At 34.4% G+C, this 11129-nt stretch overlaps 1 protein-coding gene across 1 annotated transcript; it reads right to left on the reverse strand.

The window, feature by feature from the left end:
- Positions 1 to 2287: 2287 nt before the first annotated feature.
- On the reverse strand, positions 2288 to 10760 carry LOC127846473 (aquaporin AQPAn.G-like). Its single transcript, XM_052377735.1, has 4 exons — positions 10626 to 10760; positions 7039 to 7740; positions 4590 to 4670; positions 2288 to 4197 (listed from the first exon to the last, which is right to left on the reverse strand). Exons 2-4 carry the CDS (start codon positions 7576 to 7578, stop codon positions 3955 to 3957), a joined length of 864 nt encoding a protein of 287 aa, XP_052233695.1. The 5' UTR covers positions 7579 to 7740; positions 10626 to 10760; the 3' UTR covers positions 2288 to 3954.
- Positions 10761 to 11129: the final 369 nt, after the last annotated feature.

Genomic DNA, 11129 nt, shown 5'->3' on the forward strand with positions numbered 1-11129 from the left:
ATTGTATTGTTTTTGAGCTAATACAAATTAGAATATAAAAAAAATCAAATTAAATTTGCACAACACAATGGATTGAAATGTAACGTTTGAAAAGATACCAACATGATTAATATAGGGCTAGTATTGACTGAGCCTTCCGAAAAGAGCCACGACATATGTTGATCAAATTGATAGTGGTTACAAATAAAAACAATGACTAAAATTGTATTGTTTTTTAGCTTATATAAAATTATGATTTTGCAAATAATGCAAATGAAATGTGCACCACACAATGCATTGAAATGTGATGTTTGTAAAGATACCAACATGATAAATATACGCTAATATTGACTGAGCCTTTCGAAAAAAGCCACGACATATGTTGATAACACTGATAGTGGTAACAAATAAAAAAAACAAACTAAAATCGTATGGTCTTCAAAATCATGAATTTGCAAATAATACAAATAAAATTTGCACCACACAATGCATTGAAATGTAACGTTTGTAAAGATACCTACAAGATTAATATAGGGATAGTATTGACTGAGCCTTTCGAAAAAAGCTGTGACATACGTTGATAACACTGATAGTGATTACAAAATAAAAAAATGACTAAAATTCTATAATCTTTGAGCGATTATAAAATAATGATTTTGCAAATAATGTACATTACGTTTTCACCACACAATGCATTGAAATGTTACGTTTCTAAGAATACCAAAATGAATAGTATAGAGTTGTATTTGACCAAGCCTTTTGAAAAAAAGCCACGGCATATGTTTATCGGATTATGGAAGTGTAAACAATGATACGCATGATTTGGTGAAACTACCCACCGTTGTTTTTATTAGAGAATACAAAGCATAGTCGAAAACAAATAAAACAATAAGATGTCTCAAATTCAACAAACCTTTGCAAAGAATACTGTTGGCAACACTTGGTTAATTTGTTATCTTAATCTGACTTGATCGCTTTGTCAAGGTCTCTCTGTCAAAATAGCGACTGTGAAAATTTACCTCGTCGCGCGAAGTATCGTTGGGTCGCAAGTCTCGTTTCCGTTTTGCGTAACAACGCGTTAGCTTGTTCTTCGCCTCATTTCAGTTTCGCATCCCTTTGTTTGTATAAGTCCCTGTAAATATGTATAAAACATGGTCGAACATTTCGAGACATAAGCTATAGATGGAATTCTTGGTACAATGAAAATAATGCAACCAAAAATAAGTATATTCGTTAAAATTGAATTTAGGCAAAAATGCCAGAGAAAAAATGCCAGAAGTAAAGTGGTAAATAAAGCCAGACGAAAACATGCAATAGATAGACGTTAAATGAAGAGTTTTTTTAGGATTATTGCTTAGGATAATGAGAATTTGATGAATTTTATAATATTCTTATTTTACTAATGACTTTATGTAATTGAACTTTCTATATTTTTTATCATCTCAATAATAAATCTAAACTGTGACTTTTTTGTTTTCTACTTTATTCATGTTTATTGATAGGGATTTGCGTGTGTCAGTTATGAAAGAAAACCTATTAAAATCCCTTTAAAAGTATTGGATTTTAATTGTTATATTGGAATCTTTTTTTGTGGACACTAATTTTTTAAAGATATGTGGCAAACAAACAGATGGGGATTATGTTAACCGATTGAGATTTAATGAGCATGAATTTTTAAACAAAAAATTATAATTACAATTTTGAAAAAAAGTGTGATATTTCTGGAAGTTAATAAAATTGATCAACACATTGAGGTGTAGGCAAATAAGTAAATGCTATTGACTAAATGTATCCCATACAAGACTTTCGAAAATATCCTATTGATTATTGCTCAAATACACTATTTGACTATAACATTTGCGATTTTTACCTATGACATTTTTTTCCTCTGGCATTTTTACCACTTTACCTCTGGCATTTTTTTCTCTGGCTGTTTTAAACATAAGGCATTTTTACCGCACACCTTAAAACGATTGTGTTTGAATATTGTATTGCTTAAATTCCGTGAGATTTTTAGATGCGGGTAATTGCTTTCTAATTGAAATTATCGTTTTAATTGGTTTGTTGAAATTCATGAGCATTATAGATGTAATTTAGTTTGAAGCCTTCCAAACAGTTTGGTTCACAAAAGATCTCCGAATAAATGTTGAGAGATTTTTTATTTCACGTTGTTTATATTTGAAAGTTAGAAACGTCATGTTTCACTTCCATAAGAACACATATTATGTATCTACCCTGGAAGTTGGTGGCGGGGAGGAAGTGGTAAAAAATCGACTTTATCCGAAGTAATGAGTAAAGACGAACTCAATACAATATCATTTTTATGAATGTGTTATAAATAAACATTTTACACAAACAGTTTCTATTTCATGATCAAATATAACATATATTACATATACTTTACTGCAAAAGCCAACAGTTTTGCTCAAAACTATATAGGAATATAAAGAACTAAGAGATAATAACCACGAGGTACAATGGTTCGCCTGGGAAGTTCGCGATTTAACAAAAACAACAAAACACAAAAAAGTGAATATGCCAGTTTGCTTTTAAATATACTATTTTAAAACAGCAGGACTTGTTAGCATAATATTATAACATGATATTAAAGACTTCAATGTACAAGGAAAAGAAGACAAAAATAACAGAGACTTCCGTGTAACATGTGCACATTTATATAGTATTAATACAGTTGTATTATAATAGTGGCATGACTATAGCCATACATGTAATTCTAAAATAATTAAATGAAAATGCTGTCACGTGATTATTGCGTTTTAAAGAGCATAATGTGATCCACTTTCAATATTGGTAGGGTGCGATTGAGTTGATAGACGTGTATATTGTAAATCATTTTTTAGCGTATAAATTGTGTATTAAGCATTATAAAAGACTGACTTACTTCAAATTCACGGATGATAGACGGTTATATAATATGTTGTTTAAATTGTTTACGTAGATATTAGACGAGATGTTATAGTTGCGTTATGCCGGTATATTTGCATGTAAAGCAAAAGCATTAGTTTCCGGAAAAGAAAAACACGCTAACGCACGCATGAAAAAGCATAATTGACCAGGATCGGTATTCAGCAACAAATTCTTAGACTTAGTAGTAAAGAAAAGCCTTAAGACTCTATGACAGTTCCTCAGAGTTTGTATAGATACAGAGAGAGAGTGAGGCTCAAAACGGTGATTACATGAGTCGCGTTCTGAGAAAACTGGGGATAATGCACGTGCGTAAAGTGTCGTCCCATGTTAGCCTGTGCAGTCCGCACAAGCTAATCAGGGACGCATTTTCCGCGTAAACAAGATTTTCGGTGAAAAGTGACTTCCTAATACCATTAAACCGGAAAGTGTCGTCCCTGATTAGCCTGTGCGGACTGCACAGGCTATTCTGAGACGACACTTTACGCACATGCATTATGCCCAGTTTTCTCAGAACGCGACTAATATTTTAAACATATTGTTTTTAACAAATTATGATACAATTGAAGGTGCTTACTGCCACACTTGACCAGACTTCACATAGTTTTAGTACATTAAAATTTTAAGAATATTCTTTCTTTTTTTTTACTTAAGTCTAAGAATCGGTTAATGAATACGGGTCCTAGACTATCTAACCCAAAGTCTAAGATTCCTAAATATCATAAAGAACATCATTAAAATCAAACATACAATCGTTCATAACTCTGAACTAAGTGTTCTTAATGACAATACAAAAGAGGTCCGAACCTGAACAAATCTATATACACTGCAAACTTCACACTGTAGACGAGATAAATGACATTGCACAAAATGGACGGCAACAAAATATTAACCATGCAACTCATTTGCTACACGCGCGAACAATATACATGTATATGTTTAGTAAATATACAAGCAATTCATTCTTGCTTCTCAATATGCAAACAATACAACCGATGGCATACAACGACATTGCAATTTCAAAATTCACACCAAAATGGCATAACGCCGTCACATTTTGATTTCACGCGGTGACGAATACTCGCTACTGAGATAGTCATAATGTTCGCATTGCCCCCCTTTCTCGCTGTCGACTTCCCGGATGACAGACTTCAATTCCGGGGATTTCGGGCCGTCGAACCGCGACGCCATAAGGAAGTCACGCGCCTTCCTTAGCGACGCGTTGGAGGCCAGGATGTTGTCGTATAGCAACCCGCCTAGCACCCCGCCTGTGATTGGACCGAGCCAGTAGACCTGCAATTGAAATGTAACCATTGGTCAAAGCAATGAGGTGTGTTTGCTTATCGCACCGATACATTTTTATTTAAAAAAAATATTGAGATATTTACAGTGTAGTATACAATACTGCGATATACCGGAATCTGGGAGAGTACACACATTTAAAATAATACCGGCGTATGTGACTAAGCCAGGTATTTTTTTATACACTTATTGAAACAATAAATAGTTTTTATTTCGTATTTGTATGCCGTGTTATTACATTGTATATGGATACATTTAATTTTACAGTTTGGTTTATGTTTGAGCTAAGCAATTTTGTTTATGCCCAATTTGAGCGTTCACCTCCCGCAAATACGATATAAATAATTAAAGCGTTTGATGAATTAAAAATCTCGCTTCCTCACCCAGTGGTCAGTCCAGATGTGCATGACAATGGCTGGTCCCAGGCTTCTGGCTGGGTTCATGCTGGACCCTGTAAATTCAACCTGCAACAGGGAACCAAAGGGATGAATTTCCGTAGCGATTTACAATGACATTTGCTATGTTTTCTATAAACACTTATGTTGCCGATGATGCGCGAGAAATAAAGAGGGTTGACTTCGTCATAAGGTCAATAAATACTTCTAACTGTAATCTAAAATATGATCTATTTAAAGTTAATTACTCAATAAGATATAAAAATAATAAGGAAAATAACGAACTAATGTTTTATTGTAGTAATCAACATAAACATAGCAATTGCTTGCAGTAAGATATATATGAATACAGTAACTCCAGAAACATTATCAGGAATGAAATCCCAACCAACTAGTCTTCTCTAAACCTTTTACCACTTAGATACGTATTTTGACGTGTTTGTAGTCCCTCAGGAAGTTTAATGTTATTTAAGAGCTTTCTAAAAAGGTTCAATTTTTAAAGGTTTCATTTTTAACCCTTAGATACTGATGATCAGCAAACAGCGTAAAACATTAACAGACTGCGAGTTACTCGCAGGCTGTTCTGGTTGAATGCTGTTTGCATATAGCCTTTTTCACTTTGCCTCTGAGTGGGAAAGGGGTAAATACAAGTGGTCCATTGTCCATGAAAAACAGGACAATATACACAACACGACATATAAAAAGGATAACAGTTTGGGCCATTAACCCCACAGCATTTTATCTAATTAAAAAGCTATCAAAACTAATTGAACAACTATGAGAGGCACGATGAAATGAAAGTAATGAAAATAATACAAATACATGTATCAAATAAATTCCTTCGTGTGTACAAGATTTTAGAAAAAGGATCATAGTCAATTAATACAACAGCAGATCATCGTAAAGGATTGTATTGCATGGTGTAAAGAGACCCGATTACATAGTTTAGATGTTTATTCAAAACTACTTTTTTATTATTCAAAATTGGTCATTATTGTTAAATGCCTATCATCTACATTGTGGACTATGCTAAGGGTTTCGCTACCAGTGTACTTTTAGTAAACTTGTACTAGCTAATGGACACAGGACATGTAGCATTCTTGTGCATTAGCTATGAATAAATTAATGAGTAAATGTGCTTGCTCATCAGATATTTCTCGCGATAACAAATGAAAATAACACGAAATCTGATATTTCCTGTGATAAAATGACAAAAACAATCGTTTACAAATAAAATCAGATCAGACAAGCTCAATGCTACATGCTAATTAGGGACGACACTTTTCACTTGGACTGGATTTGCGTTTAGGAAAGACTTCATTTAATTAAACGAAACATTCCACAGTCTAAACTGAGACGACATTTACACACGTCCATTCAGTCCGGATTTTCCAGAGCGATGTTCATACGAAAATACAGTGATCAACCACGGACTCTAGATGAGTCAATATACGCTCCGTGGATCAACATACTATTATGATTGCTTGTGACATAATAGGTCATATTTTTATGAATTGTAAATAAAATAATAATTTCAGATAAACAGCAAGTAGAGTGGGTGATACAATGCGAACGACTGGTCCATACTTCAAGTGAATATTTACCTTTAAGCCTTTAAATTAGCAGATCAGTTTTTCCAGTAAGATATATAAATGCCTTAAGATTATTGTGCTTGGCCCAAACATTATCTTGTATTTTACTACTTCAGTCAGTCCCCTAAAAACTGACACGCCTTCTTTTACATTTGCGTGAGCATCCGATTGTGGTCAAATTACAAATTGCTAATGTACAAAGACATTTAAACATAGAGGAACGGCGTTCATTTCTACCGGTTCAAAGTGGATATTACCGGATTAAATAACTGTATTGCATATTAAAAAATGTGATTTATCAAAACATCAAAGCCTACAATTTATACGTCGAAACGAATGGTAAAAATTGTTTTACTTAGTAAAATGCGCGAAGTTAGAGATATTCTTTCAAAGGCAATTGTATTATTTAATGCCATTAATATACATAAAGAATTGCGCAGAAAGATGGTAAGTGTAATCTGAAATCGGTTTAGTTAGTTAGTCACTTTAAAAAGTATTATGCCTCAGATTAGAGTGGGGATCAAATAAAGAAGGATTATTGGATAAACCTGATCGTTAAACACAATATTCGGTCAGAAAAACTACAAAAGTATGAGGATACAATAAGTTAAAGGCCTAATGAAACGATCTGTTAATATTCGACTGATGTTTTAAACCTTTTATGTTGACGCATCAATATGGATACAATCATATAAACGTAATACTTTACTGTCAAATATTTAACGACAACTAAGTTTTGAAATTCACTATAAATATTGAACGACACAACATCAACAAAAACCTTTAATCAGTGATCATACATGCATTCATTACACATAATATCATGATAATCAAATTCATCTTACCGCCCAAAGGTGCCCAATGACGACAGCGAAGCCGATGGTGAGCGGGAAACTGCCGCCGAGGTCCGTCCTCTGGCTGTCACAGGCGGCGAACACCGTTAGTACCAGACCCATAGTAATTACAAGCTCGATCCCGAAACCTTGACCCGGGGTGACCCCGGTATTTAAGGTCGTGGTTCCCAGTCCTCCCACCTGCGACGATGGGGTCACCAACTTGAGTATTCCCGCTCCGGTAATCGCACCCAAGCACTGCGCTATTACAAACATTATTGCTCGTAGAATACTGATTCGCCTTGTGACTAGCATCGCACATGTGACCGCCGGGTTTATGTGTCCACCGCTGATGTGACCAATGATCCACACACTGGTTGCGACGCAAAGGCCGAAGGACAAGGCGATCTGAACAATGTCCAGACTGTCAGCGGTCCAGCCTTGCACTGTGGACCCAACACCGGCAACTACGAGGATGAATGTTCCAATAAATTCCGCGAAAACCGCCTTCCAAAAGTGCAACGAACGCACGTCCTCCAAACTTGTCTTCATTTTAGACAGTACTATACAATTATTTAAGTCGTATTAACGTTAAAGTGATTGCCGAGCAGAGAAACAGTCTTTGGAGACACAAGGCTTGTCAAACTTATTCTGTCAGACAGTCTGAGATCAGAGCGTATGCCAGGGAAACATCAACGATGAACCACCGCCTTTCTGAAAATATAAAAAATAGCAATACAGATGTCTTTAAATTCATACTTACTTTTTTATAATCTTCTCATTCAACCATACTAAGAACAAATCATATGTTTGTTAAATGCATCACGATACCTCCAAAAATGTATTGACATATTAAATGTACAAATTTCGTTTAATATTTAAATGTTAACGTTCGTTTATCAGTATTTCTTTTCAATTACTCCTTTTCAAGACAAAATTAAAGGTTTTGTGTATAACATTTTGTTTTAAATACCATTTAAATTAGGAAGATGCCCTATTGATAATTTGCTATACAACAAGAATGTAAATGCATTTGATGGATGTTTTTGTAATGCGTTTTTAAAGACGGTAAGTGGGCTCATGATTAGCATCGAGAAGGAAAATAAAAAAAGAACCAATAGGCTTTAAATTATTACCCATAACTCCATAACTGATCTATGGAACGGAACAACATGACCATATACGCATTAATCCATCATATGGAAGCTTACAGATGTAGGTGAAATAGATTCATTACAGCTTTTCGTATTTGTAACGAAAGGGCAATAACTCTCTCTCAACAAATATTTGAGCGGAACGGTGAGACAAAGTTCGCAAGTTCACACTCCAAGAATACTGTTTTATCAATTTCGAGTCATCAGTTCATTGGATTTCGCCGGAACTAAATATTACTCCGATAATGAATTATATAAAACGGCAATAATTCTCTGACCTTTAAAACAAAAAAGAATTGAATCTTTAAAACGTAAATTAAAAAGAGATACGAAGTTGATTATAAAAAATAATAAATTTTCAGATAAGTAGAACCAGAATATCAACAGAATGAGAGTATAATACAAATGCAAATAATTGTTTTGTGCACACTCAAATATTCATATACCGGTATGCAAGAAATGCACGCTGTTGTTAATCCCCATAAACTACGCAGCTTTGATCATACGATACATAGACACAACTTTTTCTGTAATGAATACGACTAAAAACGACGGTATCGACGTAAACTTGACCGTAATAATTTTTAATTTACCAATTTGATTTAATGTCCTTTTTAAGATAGGTAATATGATTAAAATTTGTCATATTCATATGTTGGTTAACGAGTACGGAAATAAATGTTGAAATAAATAAATAATACATACTCGCTTTAAAATGTGCGCATGTTCACAAAATAATGCAATGACGAGGGAAACGTATTCAATGCCATCGTTTTGTGTCGTGCATGTTTAAAATGCATGTATAATTATAACTTAACATTCGTTCATGTAGAATAAGCGATGCTTCTTATTGAAATAAATCGACGATGATATCATGCAATTATTAGAAATATACCATATTTCAATCAAGCCTTAAGCCATGGCTTTCTTAGCCACACAAAATTACAAGAACATCAAGCCTGGTTTCTATAAGCATAAACTCATCAAAAGGGCATCTTACAGTGTCAATCTAAGCATAAACTCATCAAAAGGGCATCTTACAGTGTCAATCTAAGCATAAACAAATCAAAAGGGCATCTTAACTTGGATCTCTAACCCTAAACAAATCAAAAGAATATCTGACAATGTCTGTCTATGCATAAAAAAATCAAAAGGGTATCTGACCCGATCTGTCTAAGCCCAAACGAATAAAAATGGCATCTAACCCTTTTTTCTCTAAGCATTAAACAATGCCAATAGGGGGTCTAGCCCTGTCGCTCTAAGCCTAACCCAATCAATTGGGGTTCTAGTCCTGTCTTTCAAGGCAAAATAAGCAATCAAAAGGGAATTGTACCATGTCTCTCTAAGCATACACTAATCAAAAGGGCCTCTCGCCTGTATATTGTCAATAAACATGAAAAACATCACAATTTAGGAATATCAACCTGTTTGTTTAGTAGATGAACTATTGTGCGACCATCAGTTTGTATTTTCACTTGGACAAATAACATTACAAACATTTTTATTTTTGACAAGATTTCGTGAATTAAAAAATGAAGGTGTTTTGACTGTTTTCGAGATACGTCACGGTCTGTGCATAGCAACCTACCACATCGTTTTAGTAGAAAGCCGTTTAAACGCGCCAGTGGTATTTTAAAGTCGATTTTATGCACCAGTACATTGCATAACCCCAGAAACAGTTTGTAGCGATAGCGTTCCTTCTTTATCGTCTATTATATGTTTTGGGGCATACGGTAATGTGTTTTGTATTTTTATTACCGAAAGAGTGACAACGCCCAAGAACTAATTTGGTAAGGTTTGGTCGATGTTAAACAACTATTATTGAATGCACACCAGAGAGGAACAAAGCACCATTGGACGCATTCTAGGAGACAAAAGAAACACGCATTGAACAGTCGCCAGCTGGTAAGATGATGAGAGCTCACAATATTGGTACTTGTTCTTACATAGCAACTCTTACACGAGTGTTTCATTACAGCCCGCTCGACGATTCTTCCGCGTTGATAGTATACGATACATTTTTATTCAGCCACTTTATATTGTGACTACAAAGCATTATTTGATGTTGAATATCTATAAGACAAACACAATTGAAGCGCAATACCTTCATCCAAGCTAAGTTATTGAAAGAAACCCCATTTTATATTGTTAGTAACAGTGACATTGATCCCACTTGGCCCACATGCAATGCCCTGCTTGATTAGCCGGTAACTTACCGAAATGCTATATATTATTATATAATTACCAATTATACAAATTGTAATATAAAATAAACATATCAATTTAGATATACAGTAAAAATGCACTTCTTATAACTTATTTTGTCAATACCTATAAAACTAACAGAATTAACGATTAATGTATCATTGTTAAGAATTTACATGTAAACACTTGTTATAAAACAATTTTCAAACATATTATTCATTAAATGAAACTAACACTAACCTGCTACGTTTGAATGGCAATATTTTTCTACACAGTTCGTGTGATGAACGTGTTATGAAAAAGTGTGATTAGCAGATGAAGTCACGCATGACTGGTTAATCAAAAACGGGATTAACTAGCACTGACTGGTTAAATAAACAACATGAGAACATTTAATTGACGACCTTTATAATGGCAAAGTAAGTGACTACATATCACCATTGACGTTTGATATAACATGTTAAGCACAACCATCTAAATCAAGGCGCTGAAGGCCTGGGGCTAGATTTAGTGTGACGTAAAATGCATTTAGGATGTTTTTTCCAAGTTTCTCCCTTTATCCGAATTTCTACGGATTGACCATAGCGGTTGATTGCAGAAGCTCAGAGACTGTAAGAAAAGACAATATTTGTGTATATACATGTACTATAGTGTACATAGACGGTGGATGACTACACGATACTGGTTGTGGGAACGATAACCTTTCGTTCAACTCTACAGATCTGGTAGAGGTTCGTCTACATA

Source organism: Dreissena polymorpha, chromosome 9, assembly GCF_020536995.1.
Source record: "Dreissena polymorpha isolate Duluth1 chromosome 9, UMN_Dpol_1.0, whole genome shotgun sequence".
NCBI lineage: Eukaryota > Metazoa > Mollusca > Bivalvia > Myida > Dreissenidae > Dreissena > Dreissena polymorpha.